Raw genomic sequence first — 20,490 nt, forward strand, 5'->3', positions numbered from 1 at the left:
ATTTATGTCACCTGACTGGGCACCCAGGAGCGACTAGATAAGGACAGAACTACGGTGAGTCTCTTTCTCTACCTTTTTGCTTTTTAATCGGGTCATCTCCTGTCTCCTCATTTTCACTTTGCCTCTGCTTGGGTGCAAAAGAAAACTAGCTATTCAGTGACCCTGCCTTCCATCCTAAAGGCAGCCTGATCACTACGACGCTGTTGTTCAAATTCAACTGAGGCCCAGGAGCAATAAAATACCCCTCCTGGAAAACTTTTAAATGCAGCCCTTCTAATGAATGGATAAATATAGTCAATAAATAAATAAAGTAAATCTTTACTTCATTTAAAGTTAATTATTAAACAATTTATCAATGTTAAACATGCTGTTATTGTTTAAATGACTGGAATAACTTAGTTGCAATACTTTATTAAAATGAAATATTTCACTCTTTTTGGCCAGTACAGTGGTAAGCATGTCCGCCTCACAGTTCAGGGTTCTAGTTCAAATCCACCTCGCTCTGGTCGTCCTGTGTGGAGTTTGCATGTTCTCCCCGTGCCCATGCAGGTTCTCTCTAGGCAATCCAGCTTCCTCCCACGTTCGAAAAACATGCATGGTAGGTGTATGGGAAATTGTCCTTAGGTGTGTCAATAATTGCCCGTCCTCTGTGCCATGCAATGGACTGGCAATCAGTACAAGTGTCCCCCGCCTACTGCCAAAAAACAGCTGGGATAGACATCAGCAAGCCAGCAATCCTAATGAGGATAACTGGTTCTTGAAAATGGATTGATTGATGGCTCTATCTTGAAGAAAAAAAGAAAGAAAAAAGAACAATCAGTATTTATACAAGTAGAAAAAAATATTTAAAAACTATTTAAATAACGTTCAAACGTTCAACACACACAAATAAATCCCATCACGCCTGAAATTTAAGGTGTCGGGTAGTCTATAATGTGTCCCATCAAACATTTATAAAACGATTTGAAAATTTGATAGACTGTTTTACCAAAAATGTATTTTTTTAAAAATGCGTAATTTTACAATGAGTCCACCCAATAATTCCTCATAAAGTTTTTTCCATGTCATTTTTTTTTCTTAAATTAACCTCTTAATTTCAGGCAAAAGAAATCTATTAAGTCTGATATCTTTAATATCTCAATTGGGGCAATCTTGCGACTTCGCTGGAAAAAACATCAGATAGACGATTGCTGCCCTCTATAGGAATATCCTTGCACCACACCTGGCTCATCAAGTCCAAAGATCTATCCATCCATTTTCTTCTACGCTCACTAGGTTTTCTGGCTTGCTGGCCGAATATCTAATTGAAAGAATGTGCTTTTTAATCTCGTTATAAAATACAATAAAACATGCTTTTCTTCCAATAAATTTGGAGCAATGAATGTGGTATTTTGACAAAAACATGAATAAATGTAATAACTAAATAGAATCACATTTTAATCTATTATTTTCAACAAAGCCAAACAAAACATTCTTCCAGGCTATCCTGACATCCTTTTATAAAGTATTGTTAAAAAAAAAGGCAAAATACAAAACCGTTTTAAGCATGGTTTGTTGACAGTGTCAAAATGTCAGCGCACCTCATTACTGCCATTAACAGTAAATGTTAGTAAGCCAAAAATAATGCCTGTTTAAAAAGAACTATTAATCCGCCATTTTTTGTATCCATTTTGACATTTGTAATCTGTCTATTTTTTGAATAAATTTTAAATATCTAATTACTACCAAATAGCAAAGAGTCATAGTAATGAGCCAAAATCCAACAAAACTCGATGACGTGTCGTTAGGGGTCCTTCCGGACTTCCGGGTGTGCGTAAACAGCTCTGACTTCGAGTAGCCGCTCCTGAAAATGTGGGTTTTTACTCCTTTACCTTTGCCATTCCATCTAAATGTCTAATAGAATAGCTGTTCAAAACTAAGATGACAGCTTTGTTATTGTGTCCGCTTGTCCAGGTCTAAAGTAACGTTTAAAATCACGCTGACGTCGGATCCCCGGCTCCCGTTCAAAGTGTGAGTACTTTACAGATTGGCAGCTAAAGTCGATCTCAAATGTGACTTCAACCATTTATCTTCCACATTACTGCTACACTTCTCCTCGTGTCTTATTCTGAGGACGTTGTTTGAGATTTACATGAGCTGACAGCAAGCCTTTTAGTGTTATCATATGCTAGTTGCGAGAGCTGGCAATATTATTTGCTTACTTCAAAACAAAAATAAAATTGTAATGTTCAAACCTTGTGTTGGCATTACAAATAATTGACATTTACAAACAATAAAACTAAAAAAAATCGATCTATACGTACACTTTTAAAAAACAACTCTGTTTTGTTTAATTAAAAGTATTATTGTTTCGTAGTAGTAGTAGTATTTACTAGTAGTTTGTTCATTTTACATAGATTTTTTTCATCTTACATAGATTAAGTGTCCCAGAGAGCACGCCGTTCACAGCAGTTTTGAAGTTCGCTGCTGAGGAGGTAAGACAACTGCAAAGTGATTGTTTTTTGTTTTTTTTTAAACCGTCTAGAAATGGTTCTACATAAAAGCAACATAAGCTAAATCCTTTTACATTAGGGTATGACAACAGAATGAGCTTGGTACAACCCCTGTCAAAAAAATACTGTTTATGCAGTTGTTTGATTTTGTAGAAAAAAGCAGATCACAAACATGGCTCAAAGCTGAAGTTATTTCAATTGACTACTTTCTGAACTTATGAAAAGAAAATGAAATCTAGATAAAAAGATGTAGTAGTCAGTAACGAGCTATTTTAGACCAAGGAAAGGGAGAAAATAAGGAATTGCCCTGTTCTGAGGGGAAAAAAATAGGGAATCATCACCAAAAGAAGACTCAAGACTTGCACCACTTCTGGCTTTACTAACAGATGTCAGCCTGAGGCATGGATGGATTTGGTACTCTTCTTCAATCTGGCTCCAACTTTGTGTGATGCCATATTAGCTTTGCAGGTTTGAGCCTTGCCATTGACCATTTTCTTCAACTTACACCACATTTTCAATTGGTTTGAGCTCTGGACTAGTTGCAGACCATTACATTGAACTTATATGTCTGAGTGGAAGATCAACAAGCAAATCGGTGCGGTGTGTGCTGTGACGAGGACTCTGTATTGGTTTGTCATGAAGAAGGTCAATTTACGTTCCTTGCCTGACTTATGGTCTCGAGCTATGGGTTGTGACCAAAAGAACAAGATCCTGGATACAAGCAGCCAAAATATGCAAGAATTCTAGAACTAGATTTTATATTATCTGTCAAACTGGGTTTTTTGTTGGTATTTTTTTTTTGTTCAAATACATTGACTGTGTTAAAGTGTCCTTTCATTTAAATGTGTTCAAAACGTATGAGATTGGTAAAATATTTTAAGAAAGATGTGTCTATGTTTTGTAGTTTTGGCTATTGTGTATCGGTCTGCAGTGGATGTCTTGTAATAAGCAGGTTTAAAAATGTTATGTCTTCATGTCATTTCCATTTGACTTTCTTTGCAGTTCAAAGTGCCGTCAGCTACCAGCGCCATCATCACCAATGGTGAGTTCTAACCTTGTCTTGATATCACGTTGAACATGGGCCACTTGGACTCAGTGCCCCCTGCCTACGGGACGTGGGAGGAATCCTGCCAGATATGAGAATTGAAACTCTGTGGGTAGAGAGACCCATGTTGCCTCTTTGGGTTGTTGCTGACTTGGCCTCATTGTATTTGAAATCTGTCTCCTTAATTTCATTACAGCATGTTTTCATTAATACATTATGTTCTTTCCTAACAGATGGAATAGGAATCAACCCCGCACAGACAGCAGGTGAACTGGGATGTTTATTCATTTATCAGTTATATGCTCCCCTCAAAATGTGAGAAATTACATGTTTACATTTTGTTCTACTTTCCTTTGTTACATTTCAAACAAATGCATATTGTGACAAATGCTTTTGCAGTCTACAGCAGGGGTTCTCAAACTTCTCTTTTAGAACGCACATTTTCCAAGAACCCCCATTTGTGGAAACAAAACAAACAAAAAGAATCATTTAAGTCAACCTAAGTACCCTTTTTATTCAGTAACATCCAACTTAACAGTGAGTCCAAGTGGACCATGTTTAATGTGACTATTTGTTACTTTTCAGATATACTGAGGTTTAGAAAAAAAACTGCAAATTGCACGCCTCCTTAAAACAAACAGGATCAAGTTCCCCCAAAAGGATGCTGCCTATTATTTAGTCAAAAACATAAAATACTAAAATGCCGCTTTAGTTTTACTGGCTTCATCGCCTTGTTAGCAAGCAATTACAGTATAGACACAAAACACATCTTGACAAATTTAAAAATTACATTTTAAAAAGTATGTTGCTTTATTGTAGAGTCATGAATACTTTCACAATTTAATATCAAAAGAAAGGAACATAGATATATATTTTTCTGTCCTTCCTAGATGTTCCAATGACTTCTATCCAGGTAGACAATTAGCCAACAGCAAATGAATGTAACTCTTCTTTGATTTAGTTGTGTCACTAGTACAGCTCTCACTCATTTATATTGCAAAACTGTCAAGAAAAGAACATTAAGTCTCATATGCAAAAATTCAATATCTTCCTAAACGTGCACTAATTGCGCAGATTAAATCAATCAAATAACAGAATTACAAATTGTTTTCTTTTCAATACAAAATGTAATTAGATGCAAATGAGTATGATTATCAATGCGAAACATTTGCACATGCGGACAAATGGAAATACCTAGGACAAACGAAAACGCTAACGAGCTACACACATACAAGGCAACAGTATGTAACATGCTGAAGATAAAAACTATAATTAGCTAGCACGTTACCTGCAGTCGCAAGTTGGGCCGACAACAGACTAATGTTGGTCATATTAGCAAAAATGACAACATGATTGATATGAAGAAAACAACTCACTCTTGAGCCAGAAGAGAAGGAACAACGCATGCGCACTGACAGCAACTGCTCCCACAAAATGTACTATCAACAATGACCAGAGATGGCGCCAACAAACAAATCCGGACTGAGGTCACACTTTTGCAGTCATCGCATTTGTCTCCCATGTGCCCGCAGGCAACGTGTTCCTCAAGCACGGCTCGGAGCTGCGCATCATTCCCCGAGACCGAGTGGGCAGACGAGAAGGACACCGATAAGTGACCTCGCGTCCTATTTATCTTACTTGGTGTCTTTGTATGTAGACGTACAATTTAAACGTCGCATGTAGCCCTAACCAACTTCATCATCTTCCATTTTATTGAATGACAATAAAGCGTTGGCACCTTCCATTTTGGATGGTTGGACTCATTGCAAACCAGGACGTCTAAGGGGGCCAAATGTGTGTTGTCAAAACTTAGTACCACGGCCTAAAGAAGGACCTGCGAGGGTTGTGTTGTTAAGTTTTAAGAGGCTTGAGATCCAGTGGTGCTACTAATGAAAATTAAAAATAAACATTCACCCACAAACTCATTTGTCATTGAGTCATGTTTTTTCTTATAATGCAAAATTGGTATTGTGACGCTTGCACTGTTCTAATCTTAATTTATTATTATAGGGATTTACACAGTTCATTATTTTATTCACACAGTAAGAGCTGTAATTGAGATTTTAAATTAAAAAATAATTTAAAATAATTAAGTAAATGAATAGCAGATATATTCAAAAGACTCAATAAACCAATGATTAATGATGAACCTTTCAAGAATGCTTATGCAAATCTTGCATCAATTTCAAGGCACACTCTTATCCTGTGTATGATTTTACTTTTTCAAAATTTTCCCAATGACCTATCACACCTCAACAGGTGCATTTTTCACCAATTATATGCGCAAATAAGGTAGGAACAGGAACAAATGTACATTTTCATGATTTAGACCAGGGCTGTCCACTCTGAGAGTCACGTGGAAAAGTCGGAGGTTAATGGCTGCCTAATATTTCAAATTAAAATAACAACAAAAAAAAGCAATATTGATATCCTTAAATAGATATATTTTAAGGGTTTTGGCTGTCTAATGGCTTTTATTTTTCTAGGAAATGTGATTCTCAAATGGGGGTACGAGTACCCCTGTGGGTTCTTTTGAAATTTTAAACAAAAAAACACCTAAAAAATAGTTTAATTAAATGTTTTAGGGAAATACTGTATACGTTCATAAAATGAATTTTATGTTCAATAGGTTATTCAATGGCACTTTTCCGGAGGCGGACATGTTTTGTTATAGCTTCGGACGATCGTAAATTCAGCACCTGCTCCAAAGTCGGCATAAACACAGTGAGATCGGAGGAGAAAAGTCTAGAGAAAATGTTTACTTCCTATTATTGCTATCTGCTACAGCAGAGATGATTGCGGCAGCAGCAGACAACAAAATGATCGTTCTCTCAATCAGGGATGCCGCTTTGACCTCAAAAGTTTAGGAGACTTGTATGTAGAAGATATGCTGGCACTTTTCACAGTGGATTCGCCATCATTTCAAAACCTTGTCTGCGGATCTCTGTTGCAACTAGCAATAATGTCAAGTCAACGCAAATTTTCATGATACAATCGCTATAGTCTATAAATAGTTGTGGTCAATGTGTATCAAGATGAAACATACAAAGCTCATGTTAAGCAGTTAATTAAACACAATAATGATGAGGTAGGCTAGCTACTAGCGTTAGCCCCACCGAAACCATCTAATTCTGAAACGTCTGTCCCTACCCGAGCCTACTGAACTTGAGTTTCAGTATTAACATTGAAATTGTGAAATGCACTCACTGTTTCTGCCTAAAGCATAAACAATGCATCACTATGCTGTGAAGCTAAGTAAATAAAGGGATTAAAATGTGTCTTGTCTTAAAAGTTTTGCAATACAATACAGATTAAATGAATTGTACAGGTTTTAGGCATAAGGGAACCTTCCACTGAATGTGTCATGAGCGTAATGAGCAACATTTAGAATGGCAAATGCAAATTTCAAGTGATGGTGGTGAGAGTAATATGAAAGCAATGCAACAGTAGCGGCAATGCCTTTCATTTCAAATACGGTATATAGTAATGTAACCAATTACTTTAAAATTTTTGAAGTAACTTGCCCAACATTCAAATCATCAGTACATTTGTACTGAAAGGCAATAACAAACTTTGTTTTCTTATTTTAAAATAGATTTGCGGGCAAGAGAAAGTCAATATATGGACTCTGAATTAGCAGCCCCGAAAACATAACCACCAAAAATAACTTCCCTCTCTATTGTCACTGCTGAATTGTTTTCAAAAACCTTCATAATAGTCAAATAAACGATTCATTTAAACATCTGTATCCGTGCAGTTGGGTTCAACAGTACCGCGCTATTCTGATACAGAATCTACAGTTCAGTTTGTAAACTTTTTTGAAAGACTTGAATGCATCTTTCAACGCGGACCTGAGGTCGCGACGCGATGCCGACGGAGAGCATCTTTGTGAAGCGGGGGGACGGCGGAAAGTCCTCTGCCGTGCCAGACGAAAAGCTGAGCAAAACAAAAGGGGATGGGATGCTCTCCCCTCCTGTCCTTGCAGCAGCGGGGTGACGTTTCGCGGCAGTTGCTATAAACTGTGAAAATGTCAAACTTGCAGACTGAGCGTCGCCAGCCAGGCTTGCGTCATTAACCGGACCAAACCGTAGCGCGGCGTTGTCCTGTATCCCTCCGCATGCCATTCCAGCGCCTCCACTTAAGGTAATTAACTTGCCACTAACATAGAGCGTAACACCAAATGTATGCCCTGCGTGTATTTGTAGAGTTTATATATTTTTGACAATGTACGTTAATTTGATTGTTGAATTTATTAAGTTCGAAAGTATGACGCGTTCACTGACTCTAAGCGCACACGTTAAAACATGATGGTCAGGTGGGAAGCAGGCGGAGGGATCTGGAGCGCCGGTGCTGCGGTTCCAGCCAGTCTGACGCCGTCGTGGCTGATGTGTGGCGCTCCAGCTGGAGCCTGCAGGAGATCTAGCAGACTCCAGCGGGCCGGACAAGACAGCCGCATTACCACCGGGGGCGGTTCCGTGTGCTCTTCACAACAAGAGATATTTGTCACGAAAGTGCAAAGCATAAGTACGTTTTAAGTTTTAATAACCTTCACGCACGTCCTGATTAAGTTACTGTGGAGAAAAATAAAGGCAAGTCCAGCTGAATGTTCATGATTACCTTAAAATGCTCTGTATTCTTTACAGGTGCAATTCGTATACTTCCTTTACTTCCAAGTTAGAAATACCGTATAGCCACCAAAAACTCATATTTAATCAGATATTAAATTGCCAATGTTACAAATGAAAGATTTCATCATATTTATGCGGATATGTAGCAAATATGCACCACAAATCAAGTGAAAATTATTTTGCTATTTCAACATTGTACACTGAACTTTTAGTTTTTGCTGAACTTTGCTGAACTTTTAGTTTTTGCATGCTGGTGCTTCATTTGCATGTCAAAATTGTTCTTTTGAAACTTCAAGTTGCCTAAAGAAGCCTTATTGCAAGTTTGTGACATTCACTTTTTCAGAAATCCACAGTTAACTTGGTTATTCAACCCTTGTGTAGTATTTAATCCAATCCTGAGCTCCATATCAAACGCATCTCACATCAAATGCAAAGCATTGAAAGAAGACATGAGGGAGCTGAAATTCACCTAGATAATGACAACATGAGAGATTTCAAGATGGCACGACCACTTAGTTATCACACTACCAGGCGTGGGCCATCCCTTGGCTAAAATACTGTAAGAGTGATGAAGAAGAAAATGACCCAAAAAGGATCAAAATAATGATCAAGGGTTAAATGCACATTTGATAGGTCATTTTTTGGGTGAATTTTTAACAATTGACTGGTCAATTTTCCCTAATCAATCCTTGTTTAACCCCTGAGGGAAATTTTGACCCAACTCGGGCTTTTTGATGTTTTTGATGTGTGAAGATTTTCAGTATGCCGTCCTATGTAAATGCTTGCAAACGGTAGGTTGAGGTACATCCTGCAGATGTCAAATTTAGCCCATGTCAGGCTCATTTACTGCCATTAAAAATGGGAAATATTGTCAATTTTGGACTTTTTGAACACCTGATGTTTTGTCATGCATATTCCCCAATTTTTGCATTAATTATTTCAACGACAACTCGCAAACAGTTGACCCCTCAAAACCACTGGGTGGCAATAGCGATCAACTTATGCCATTTGTAAGCCTTTCACTGACTTTGTTGATTGGCTTAGCCTGAACTCCCATAATGCAAAACTCTTCAAAAGTCATAATACTGTAATTATGACATACAAAATAGTCCTATTTGAATTTCAATATTATATAAATATACAGCGTAGTTACTTTTGCTAACACCGCATTTTTACAATTTTTGTACATAAAGGAGACATTGCCCCCCCCCCCCCAAAAAAAAAAAAAAAAGTATATATGTATGGATAAGGCTGATGTCACTGAACAATTGAAAGTAAAAATATATTCATATTTGATGACATGTTCAGTCAGCCCAAGTTGGGTGATAATAAGGCTATGTTAGTGATTTTTTTTACACTTTTATTTTGAAATAAGTGCAACGGACACGCCCCCCTCACTCGAGTGAGAGTCCACACAAGCTAAACGTGCACCTTCTCACTGGCTTTAGTGTCGGCGCACCATATGGACTGTTTACTTCAGTCAACGTGGAGGTGAGACATCATTTATAACTCTGTGAGTACTATTATTCACATTCTAATCATTTAAAGTTGAGACGTTTTGTTTAAATAACAGTTTGCGGGACTTTTGCTTTCAATGTCACTTGTGTTTAGCTTTTAATGAAGACAATGATGTCACAATTAGTTGAAATAACCTCGTGCGTGTTGTTGACGACTGACAGTTTGTGTATGTGCGCGTTGCTTTCTGTTATAGTGAGAGGAATCTGGCTTGTTTACTTTTAGCTGAGGAGTGGGCGTGAGGAAGAAGGGTTCTTGGTGATAAAGCATTAGGTAATTGGACTATCTGAGCCGGCAGACTGTGTGACGCCGGCCTCCATAAAGCAGTTGTGTGTATACTATAGTTTGCACAATTAAAAAAAAAGGGGGTGGGGGGGGTGTAAGTCATCATGGAATATTGTGTGACCTGCTCACTTCCGGTGTGATGCGCATTATAGTGAGCGCACGATGGATGGACAAGCAGAAAAATAAACACACACCCTCCAAAAACACACATTGCAATCATGCACACACACAAACCCCTCCTCCTCCTCCTCCTGTCCTGTGATGTGTTGTGGCCAGACAGTTTGGCTCCTGGGCGTCTTCACAAGAGAAAGAGAGGCGCCACAAGAGGAACTTCCTCCTCCTCCTCTTGCCTAGAAAACCTTCTTTCTCCTCATCACTAGCATCTTCTCACCTCTCTCTTATCAAACAGAACTTGACAGCACATTTTGGACACAAAGGTATTTCTAAAAAAATATACTGTATATATCAGCACATTCATCCTGGAATACGGAGCTGGTCAAAAGGGTGAGTGTTTGTTATCATTTATCAATGTGTTTTCACACTTGCATGGCAGTGACTTAAACAAAAAGTTAAATGGAAATGTTAGCATCATCATGAGGGTCGCGGGCACACTGGTGCTTATCCAAACCTTCTCTGGACAGTAGACGGGGTACATACTGGTGCATATGTACTGAACTGGTTGCCAGAGAATCACAGGGTTAAACCCACGAAGGCATGGGGAGAACATGCACACACTACACAGGGGGAGGCCAGAGCCAAAAGCAACTCTGCGAACTCTGAACTGTGAGGCAGACGAGTTATTTTTGGACAAATCCTAAGCATTTCTCTTGTTTTTTCATCTTTAAATTGAGTGTATAAATTTGATCAGTTTGTTTTTGAGAACTTCAGTGCCACAATTCAAGCATACTACTGAACACCAATTGATGGGCTGAACTAGTGTTTTGTTTTGTCTCTTGTGTAGAAAAAAATGATACACACATCTGCATTGAATGGCAAGCAAGAAAACGTTTACAAACTAAGCAATACAGTGATCCCTCGCTATTTCACCACCTCCCCTATCAGTGCATCACAAATTTATATTTTTTTTAAATTGCCACAGGCACTCCTCGGACGTCCAACTACTGCAATACACATATTTAATTACATCTTAAATTATTAAACCTTATACAGCACACTAACTGTACTGTTGTCCTTTCCCGTTCCCATCACTTTGGCTGTAGTCTCACGGTTACATTAGTGACATCCAGAATTCTAATTAGAGTGAGGCCTGTAGCCGACCAAACATGATAACAATCAGAGTTTATACTTGAAGTTCCAGTTTATTACAAAAGAAATCTACTTAAGACATTTACAATGCTCCAGTGCAGCGTTGCTCTTTCCTGCTCTTCCTTCCCGTCCACCCAACAGTGAGTGTGAGTTTCATGAGGGAGATGTGCACTCCTACAAGACACGTGATTGGTTCCCGGCGTGACCATCGCCCAATGAGGGCAGGGGTAGATACAACTCCTGAGCGTGAAAAACTACGGATTCCTGTATATGTTACCATGTACTTATGTGTATGCGAATATATGTCTGCTGCAGCTGTGTATGCTATAGCTATAACTAGGTACAGTATATGTATTTGATTTTCCTTCACTGTTTTATTTTGACTTGTACTTGTTGGCTCAATGTTAGCATAAGAAGTGCTTAGCCAATTCTACTTTGGGGTCCACATTCACACCAGTTATATTGCGAATCGCCAGCAGAGGTGACCCGCCCGGACAGAGAATCGTGACAGCTTCTTTTTTGAAACTCTTAACATAATAAATGTACATGTACAAACAGTTATCTTCTCACTTCTCTCAACAGATGATGCAAACCAGGACCAGGAGCATTTAGATCCCAGGCATCGGGAACAAAAAGGGACCATGAACTCATCCACGTCCATCACGTCACTCTTCTCCTTCACCAGCCCGGCGGTGAAGCGTCTGCTGGGCTGGAAGCAGGGCGACGAGGAGGAAAAGTGGGCAGAGAAGGCTGTGGACTCCCTGGTGAAGAAGCTCAAGAAGAAAAAAGGAGCCATGGAGGAGCTGGAGCGAGCCCTCAGCTGCCCTGGACAACCCAGTGAGTGGACACCGCATTTGACACACCAAACGAAAGAGGTTGGGGAAAAAACTGTAGACAGTAGCACTTCCTTCAGAATGTATTCTGTTGATAGTTTTATGGCCTCTGATTGAATTATGTCTCCACAATAAAATCATTACATTTCATCATTTCACAAAAGGAAGTCAGAAAATCCACATGCAGTGAGATGGAGGATCATCTTTTTGGAAGTAAAGAAAAATGACAGTTGATATTTTTGCCCTTGATGATTTATGCCTGCAAGTACATGCACTGCTCTGTTGTTTGATTTATTTTTACATTAAGTAGTAAATGTTGAAAATGTGACAGTACTTTAATACAGTATGGCATATGTTGTTAGATTTATGGCCCCTGACCAATACAATAGCTCGAATAAAGCTTATTTTTGACAACAGTTCATAAAATTAATATGTAGCGAGGCAGAGAATATTGACATAATCACCAAGGAATGTCTCATAGATTTATGGTCTTTAACTAATTTGACAATATGATGCCATAAAATCCAAATTTAGAGCTGTAGACTATTTGTTAAAATCTAAAGTGCTGAGTGGTAGAGAACACAGTGCTGATTGATTAAAGACCCCTGGTTAATTCATCGCTCCCATGTCATAAAATCTGTAAATGATGCAATTTTTTTGTCAAGGCAAACGTTTTTGTGTGTTTGATCTCAGTCGATTGTGTAACTTTGTGTCTAAACAGGAAGTGACACCCTCATCCTCATGTTGTCATCATCATTTACCCCTTATTAGGCAAGTGCGTGACCATCCCCCGCTCACTAGACGGAAGGCTGCAGGTGTCGCACCGGAAAGGCCTGCCACATGTTATCTACTGCCGGGTGTGGCGCTGGCCAGACCTGCAGTCGCACCATGAGCTCAAGGCACTCGACTGCTGCGAGTTTCCCTTCGGCTCCAAGCAGAAGGACATTTGCGTCAATCCATACCACTACCGACGTGTTGAAACACCAGGTAAGAGTAAAGCTCTCTAAATGGGCCGCTGTGGATATATCTCTAGTTGAAGATATTAAGCTCGAAGCCTCGGGTACTATTCTCTTAGAGCTTTTTTTCCTCGTCAGTCCTGCCACCTGTACTGGTGCCACGCCACAGCGAGTTCAACCCACAGCACAGCCTACTGGCCAAGTTCCGCAACGCCTCGCTGCACAATGAACCCCTGATGCCGCAGAACGCCACCTACCCGGAGTCTTTCCCGCCGCTACCGGGCTCCTCATCTTCCTTTCCGTCCTCGTCGCCATCCTGCTCATCACACGGGCGTTCGCCAGCCTCGCAGGGCTACCCTGACTCTCCTGGCAGCTCCACCGAGCCGAGTAGCCCATACCACATTGCAGGTAATCTACCTGCCATGTTTGAATCCCGAATTGTGATCTTTTTTTGAGATCGTGTGTATGTTATATCTTACAAGTAGAGTCATTTTAAATATGCTATTAAGGCTTCGCTATACTACCGCGGACTTCTACCGTGCTGCTCGCACGCATGGTCACGCGTTGTTTTGAAAGTGTGTTGCGTCAATCGAGGCGCAGGAACAATTTTTGACATGATGCCGAAATGTCAGACGACACAGTGTTTACGTGATGCAATGTGCCTGCTGTCACCTACAGTACGTATATGCATTAATGGAGAGTGTGCTTATATTTTTAAGCTTGGGCCTTCTACCAGAGGCAGAGCTTGAGGGTTTCGCACCGGATTTTAGCTGTTCCTTGTGCACTCTTCTACAGAGAGATGTCAGATGTTGTTCCTAGTATTTGCTAGAGCAATCTATCTAGCTTGGAGGTAACCACCAGTTTGTGAGTCTGGATCTGGAAGTCCCACAGGATCTTGGCCTGGATTTTCTCCATTTTATGGTAAACTCGGCCTCTATTGATTTTGTCTGTGGCCTGCTCTTTGTGCTGCCATGTTTAGGTCTCCTTGCTGTCTTTTAGTCCAGCCACTGGCACATTTTTCTTGGTCAGCCACTCCTTCAACTTGACGGTGGTGCATGCCATCGTTTTTCTATGACCGTCCATCTGGCTCCTTCATTTCACTGAACTGCTGTTTCCGGGGCATTCGCTGAATAAGTCATCTGTGGTGGTCATCTTGTTGTTGTATTCTTGGATGCCTGTTGTTTCCTCCTGGATAGTGCCTTTGACTATTCCACTAATCAACTGCCCCCTCTTTCTGCTTCGTGTACAGCCTCAGGGTGCTGAACTTGGGGTGGAGCCCTGTGCATTGTAAGGGGTTTCTTTGTCTTGACATCAGTGGCTTGCATTGCTTCCAGTGGCCAGGGAATTATGCCAGAAGGGTATCTGATTACTGGCAAAAGCGAAGGTCTTAGTGGCTTGGATCTTATTCTTGCCGTTAAAGCTGACTGTTCAGGATCTGCCTTATCCTCCTTGGGTATTTGGCTGTGGCTACCCTCCGGCCTGCCTCCCCATTTTTGCTATTTGTCTGTGGAATTCCAAGGTACGGTGCTTCCTTGTGTTTTACTGTTAATGGGGATGGGAAAAACCCTGCGATAAGTGAATCCCGCAAAGTAGGATTTGCAGCCCCCTTGCCATGGTATTGTACAGTACGTACATAAATATAAAGTGTATGAAATTTGTTCAATAAAACCTTCAGTAAAAGCTTTTCTTCCAAGGTCCAGTGATCTCGTAAGGAGTTCAAACAGGCACAAACATCCTCATTTTGGCCACAAATGTTCTTTTCTTTAACAACGCACAGTGCGCCAGAGAATGATGAACGGCTGCCAATTCTCCCTGCAACCCTGAGCATTACCTCCTCTACCCCCTGCCCATCACCCACGATACAAGTGTCAAGTGTCAAGTTGTTTTTTTAAAGTTGTCGTCGTTATTATTTCCTAATGCATTTGCCCCCCCCCATTAGAGACTCCACCTCCACCGTACAGCATGATGGAGTCAAGCCCCCAGGAGGACGTGAAGCCTGGCAACACAACGGAAACCACCAAGCTCACCTTTTCTGCTCCACATAGAGGCAAGTAGGACGATCAGTATTGAATCTTTTAAAAATGGATTATTCTATCAATCGAGTAATCAAGCCTCCCCCGATATATTATCAATGATTGAAAAATATCTATTTCATTTTTTAGATAATTTTTATCTGTGTTAATCTGTGTTAAAGTGAGTGGATATAAATAAAATGATCTGAATGACAACCATTTCTGCTTCAATCTATGGATGTGCAAAGAATCGCCATAGTGTACTCCAATATGACAAATGGAGATAATGAAGTGTATTTTCTTTTTATTTAAACATAAAAAAAAAAAAGTAAAGTCATTTTACCCCTGTCATTTTTGTCAGCATTTATAGATTGATAGAAAGGCCACATTCTTTGGCCTTGTTTGGCCTGTCTAAGTTTGAAATATCCAACTACATTTGAACGCGCCACACGTACCTCTAGTTTACATTTCTGTCTTTCTCCAGACTTGCGTCCCGTGTGCTACGAGGAACCCGAGTACTGGTGCTCCATCGCCTACTACGAGCTGAACAACCGGGTGGGAGAAACGTTCCATGCATCGTCACGCAGCGTGCTGGTGGACGGTTTCACAGACCCTTCCAACAACAAGAACCGCTTCTGTCTCGGCCTGCTGTCCAACGTCAACCGTAACTCCACCATTGAGCACACGCGGCGACACATCGGGAAAGGTTCATGTTATTGCTTTGTTTTGCTCTTTTTTTTTAAGGGAATTTGAAGGGTTCAAAAAAAATATATATACAACAGCGCTAATGTTAAGTTACATCTGATGCAGTACCAAAAATTGTACAAATGACAGAATAGGTCGCTCAAAGTATAATAAAGTTGAACAGGGGCTGAACTTTTGAAATAAAACTGAAGAACGAAAGACAGCTTGATAAATTTCTTGGTTTTCAAACTAGAGTTTGTAAATATATCTCACCTTTTATAACTTTTAATAAAATTGCGTGAAAAGTTGCAACGTGATTTCATAAAATTAGAATTAAAACAATATATATTAATGAATTTTGTGATAGAAAATTGTCTCAAAAATATGAAATACAAGGTATAACTTCTCATTTTAAAATCATCAAATTATGATGTGACACTTTTTAAAAATATTTTTTTATTTAAAAGTTTAGAATTTGTGACAGTATTTTGAATGTAAATTTTATACGTTTGTTAAATTTGCTTATTAATGTATCTTTTTTTAAATTTAGAATTACAACATTAATTTGAATGATACAATATGTAATTTTTGATTTTAAAATAATATAAACATTTTCATGTTCTAAGATGGTGTCACTTTTTAAAAAAATATTTTTAGATGTAAAAGAATTTAAAAGAGTTTGTTTACCTTTTTAATCACGCTAGCCATTGAGCCTTGACAGTTTTTGAACACGCATCGTGGGAGACCATAAATCAATGCCCTTCCTTGAATATACCAGGTTTGCACTTGTACTACGTGGGCGGCGAGGTGTACGCCGAGTGCCTGAGCGACAGCAGCGTGTTTGTGCAGAGCCGTAACTGCAACTTCCAGCACGGCTTCCACGCCACCACCGTGTGTAAGATCCCCAGCGGCTGCAGCCTGAAGATCTTCAACAACCAGCTCTTTGCGCAGCTGCTGGCCCAGTCTGTCAACCATGGCTTTGAGGTGGTCTACGAACTCACCAAGATGTGCACCATTCGCATGAGCTTCGTCAAAGTAAGACTTACACCAACAACCTCAATGACTGCTAATTATATATAATATACATGTATACAATTAAATAATATAAGTAAAAAATATAGAAAGAATGCATTTACCTTTGAGTGAGTTGGTTATGGCCATATTCCATAGTGAGGGTAGCCTAGCCTAGGCTAGGCTAACTTAGTCTTCTTCGTGTTTCTTCATTATCTCTAGCTTTGTTTCCATATAAATCATCTTCTTACTTCTCTCTTTAACGTCACTAGCAATCTTGGGACCCATGGCTAACCAATTCACGTTTGAATTAAGCACTAAGATGCACTAGAAATACGTTGATGTAAGCACTCACAGGAGAACAGAGCTTTTAACAATCCGCCATTTTGGAATGAGTGATGCCGACCAATAGCAGACCAGCTTCTTAGTGCCTCCGGGACGCCAACTAATAGTAGACCAGGATCTTAGGAAGTCGTGACGGCGACCAATAGCAGACCAGCATATTAGTGATGTAAGCAGTGACGCGTGTATAGACATATGAACGCAAAGTGACTCGCAGAGTCACGCACACAAAGTGACCACCATGTTTGAGGTGTTGTAAGATGAAAAAAATGGCGTAAAGAGGAGGCAAAAAAACATCAAGGTCCACATCGTAAGATGAAGAAAAAAAAACGTAAGACAGGGACGCCATAAACCGGGGATCCACTGTATATTGCATTTGAACCATTCCTCAGAAATGTTGAAGATTTAACAAGGTTAAAGCCAAGCGACAATTACAACAACAAAATCTACTGGTACTAAGTCTGTCATTTTTGTCCTATACAGTACAGTATTACAATTGTGCTCCCATCTTATTCTAGGGTTGGGGGGCTGAGTATCACCGCCAGGATGTGACCAGCACCCCCTGCTGGATTGAGGTGCACCTACATGGGCCCCTGCAATGGCTGGACAAGGTCCTCACTCAAATGGGCTCCCCGCACAATCCCATTTCATCCGTATCATAGTAGGCTGGCAGCTGAAGGGTGTGTCAGGATGAGAGCAAAGCTCCTCCTGGATGTGGTCCTTTGTTTACCATGAGACTTGACTTTAATTGGCTTCTTTAAAGCTTTGTGTAGTTGTATCGTGCGTCCCCATGGCACTCAGACCATGTAGCGCTTCCTTGTGTGTGTGATTTGTTTTTAAACATTATTTTAATATACTGACCAATATTTGTTCTTATGGATATTAAACTTTTTTTTTCCAAAGGTAAAATGAGATTTGATCCAGTTTATTCACAGAAATTGAGGTTTTTACTTGTTGATTAAAGTAAATGAATCCTTAAAGTAAAAATCTTATTGATTAAAGATCTAATTACCGAAAGTGACCTGATGAATGCTCTTATGCCAGAGGTTCTCAAGATTTTTTTTTCAGTTGATTTCTCCTTGTGAAATGTTTTGCTTAATGGAAAACAAATTGGGATGAAAGAAAAACTTAAAACGGAGTTCTGTGCCATTCCTGACTAAAAAAGGCAGTGTTTTCAAAATTTTACGGAGTTACTTCATGTTACATTGAATTCACACTTTATTTCTAAAGATGTACAGTTCCCTATCACTGTATTAAATGCATAATTAGATTGGTTGAAGCTTTCATGTACCCTCTCAAAAGCCCCATTTGAGAGCAACTGGTTTATGGTGAACCTATGTATGTAAACACAAATATGTGCTATATGAATCAAGAATTTCAATAATTCAAATGTTTTTATTTCAGTCTACAGGGATCGTAATGGAGCTAGTTACAGAACACCTTTTTTTTGTTCCTTTCATTTTTAGTGCAACTTAAAAAAAAATTACTTTTTAAATTTTCTAACTTCACTTAAAACACATTTTCTTGTTTTTGTTATGTGACAAATGACTGAACAATGTATCCTTTTAACATCAGTCAAAACAAAATAAAATAAATAACTGTAATTATGGATAAATAAAAAAGGCTGACTATTCGTAGTGTTTGCATGGCCAATCAGCATCCGCTTAAGTTGTGCTGTAACGCCAGGCTTCGACTCTGCACGGCCAGGAGATGCTGCTGCTGCTGCAGGAAATGGATCACCTCGGGACTCCTCAGCAGTGACTGGTGGACATAGAGAGAGGAGCAAACTACTATATTTTTCTGCGTCTGAATACCTTTACAACGTTTATATGATAACACGTTACGGCAGTCATTCTAACCCTTTTTTATGTGCTCACAGTGAAATTCACTCGAGCAATAATGTGTTCCATATTCCAATTAATTTGCTGTTAATTTGAAATTAATAAAACACTTTGGGAATGGCTGCATTACAGTGCAGGTATAGTGTGTGTCCGGGGGTGACTTACCAGCCTTTTCTGGTTGAGCACCTGCTCAATGAGGGAGGGTCTGGCTGGCCGGTCCCCCATTGCCCCCAAACGCTGCTTGTTGACGGATACGGGGCGCTCATCGCAGTTGTCCTTAAGCCAAAGAAGAGACATGAGTTAGTCATAAACGCGCATATGCGGATGCCCATTGTCGCTATTGCGTGCACGCTTACGTCAATTTTGTTGGTGGACATGGCCTGATCGCTCTTTTTCTTCTTGTACTTGTCCTTGTACATCTTGTTGCGGTGCTTCTTGCACATCCACGGCTTGCGCTGCTTGGCTACTTGCGTGGTGGTCTCGGTGCAGCCGTCGTAGGTACACTGCTTGGGCGCGGCGCAGTCTCCCTCCGACACCTCGTCGTCGATCAGCTCCTCCGGGCTGGCGGCGCCGTCGCGCGGCTCGGACGCGTCCAAGACGTCGCTCTCTTCGTCGGCGTCGTCCATGTCCATGAGATCGGCGGCTTCCATGGGGATGAGCGTGATCACGTTGTGACTGTCCACCGATCGGCTGTCGCCCACGATGTAGCGCTGGCCGTCTTTGGTGAGCAAGATGGCTTTGGAGGCGTCCTTGCGGACCGAAGCTTCGTCGTCGCTCATCTTTGCTAGGGAAAATAAAACATGGTACCCGCAACTAGCTAAAAGACGCTAACAACACAATTTAGCATTGGCTAACAATTGTTACAATAAAAAATAGTGGCTGGGACTGAAAGCCGCGCTTAAAAAATACGACATTAAATCACGAGAGACTTGTTACTTGTTGACAGATTTTCTTCTTTGTTTTCTTTTTCTTCGAGACCAAATGTGTTTCCTGCGCTTGAGGGCCATCTAGAGGATTACGTTGCGAACAGCATGTTTTTATTTTCAATAAACATGCATGAGTTTTTTCAGCTTTTTTTCTTTTTCTACCAAGTGTTTTTTTAAAATACCTGACTAGATTTGCTGTATTTTCAAAATTATTTATCGAACACAAAGTCAATCAAATCATTTCGAGACTATGGGAGCCGGTCAATGTCTCTCTTATTCATCCATGAATACCCTAAATTTCAAGGTGGGCGTTCTAATCACTGCCCCATGTCTCTTTTTGTCATTCTTATTTGCGTTTAGAAGCACATATTAAAACAATGAAAACCCTAGTTATTTGATTTTCGTTTTCAAAATACAAATAGAAACGTTTCAACAGAGTTTGAGCTTCTGGTTTGTTGTCTGGAACGAGAACTGAAAAAAAAAAGTTACAAACTATGGTGGCCCTGGAGTTCAAATCACATAAACAAATAACTATGCAAACACGCAAACAATGCAAACGCATTCCAAAAGATAAAGCACAACTGCAAATTAGGAATCAAAAAGCGTGCAGACAAAACGTTAACAGCAAAAACAAAACCACATTTAGAAATATGA

General features: G+C 39.9%; 3 protein-coding genes across 5 annotated transcripts; 2 read left to right on the forward strand and 1 right to left on the reverse strand.

The window, feature by feature from the left end:
• The first annotated feature begins 1,788 nt into the window (after positions 1–1,788).
• On the forward strand, positions 1,789–5,462 carry ufm1 (ubiquitin-fold modifier 1). The gene is made up of 6 exons (XM_088440960.1): positions 1,789–1,851; positions 1,954–2,010; positions 2,417–2,474; positions 3,495–3,534; positions 3,771–3,803; positions 5,070–5,462. Coding segments are annotated over exons 1-6 (270 nt in total). The 5' UTR covers positions 1,789–1,849; the 3' UTR covers positions 5,150–5,462.
• A 4,111-nt stretch (positions 5,463–9,573) lies between these two features.
• Positions 9,574–18,692, forward strand: smad9 (SMAD family member 9). 3 transcript variants are annotated; one of them, XM_088440722.1, is made up of 8 exons: positions 9,574–9,678; positions 11,814–12,068; positions 12,836–13,051; positions 13,159–13,428; positions 14,960–15,067; positions 15,517–15,738; positions 16,495–16,751; positions 17,588–18,692. In XM_088440722.1, exons 2-8 carry the CDS (start codon positions 11,873–11,875, stop codon positions 17,729–17,731), a joined length of 1,413 nt encoding a protein of 470 aa, XP_088296848.1. In that variant the 5' UTR covers positions 9,574–9,678; positions 11,814–11,872; the 3' UTR covers positions 17,732–18,692. The 3 variants fall into 3 exon arrangements, with proteins under 3 accessions (XP_088296848.1, XP_088296849.1, XP_088296850.1); XM_088440723.1 differs by having other exon boundaries at positions 9,574–9,656; XM_088440724.1 differs by lacking the exon at positions 9,574–9,678 and adding an exon at positions 10,318–10,469.
• On the reverse strand, positions 18,445–19,891 carry rfxap (regulatory factor X-associated protein). Its single transcript, XM_088440725.1, has 3 exons — positions 19,267–19,891; positions 19,076–19,186; positions 18,445–18,830 (listed from the first exon to the last, which is right to left on the reverse strand). Exons 1-3 carry the CDS (start codon positions 19,687–19,689, stop codon positions 18,723–18,725), a joined length of 642 nt encoding a protein of 213 aa, XP_088296851.1. The 5' UTR covers positions 19,690–19,891; the 3' UTR covers positions 18,445–18,722.
• Between the last annotated feature and the right edge of the window lie 599 nt (positions 19,892–20,490).

The sequence above is a fragment of the Hippichthys cyanospilos genome, chromosome 18 (assembly GCF_059441005.1).
Source record: "Hippichthys cyanospilos isolate Australia breed blue-spotted pipefish chromosome 18, RoL_Hcya_1.0, whole genome shotgun sequence".
NCBI classification, from domain to species: Eukaryota; Metazoa; Chordata; class Actinopteri; order Syngnathiformes; family Syngnathidae; genus Hippichthys; species Hippichthys cyanospilos.

Excerpts from the sequence above, each read along its gene's own strand:
- ufm1 (XM_088440960.1), top strand. Across the intron at positions 2,011-2,416 it reads CCCCGGCTCCCGTTCAAAGT|ATTAAGTGTCCCAGAGAGCA; the intron begins GTGAGTACTTTA and ends CATCTTACATAG. Across the intron at positions 2,475-3,494 it reads TGAAGTTCGCTGCTGAGGAG|TTCAAAGTGCCGTCAGCTAC; the intron begins GTAAGACAACTG and ends CTTTCTTTGCAG.
- rfxap (XM_088440725.1), bottom strand. The coding sequence starts at position 19,689 with ATGAGCGACGACGAAGCTTCGGTCCGCAAGGACGCCTCCAAAGCCATC. Across the intron at positions 19,187-19,266 it reads TGTCCACCAACAAAATTGAC|GACAACTGCGATGAGCGCCC; the intron begins GTAAGCGTGCAC and ends CTTTGGCTTAAG. Across the intron at positions 18,831-19,075 it reads TGCTCAACCAGAAAAGGCTG|TCACTGCTGAGGAGTCCCGA; the intron begins GTAAGTCACCCC and ends TATGTCCACCAG.
- smad9 (XM_088440722.1), top strand. The coding sequence starts at position 11,873 with ATGAACTCATCCACGTCCATCACGTCACTCTTCTCCTTCACCAGCCCG. Across the intron at positions 13,052-13,158 it reads CCGACGTGTTGAAACACCAG|TCCTGCCACCTGTACTGGTG; the intron begins GTAAGAGTAAAG and ends TTTCCTCGTCAG. Across the intron at positions 15,739-16,494 it reads GCGGCGACACATCGGGAAAG|GTTTGCACTTGTACTACGTG; the intron begins GTTCATGTTATT and ends TGAATATACCAG.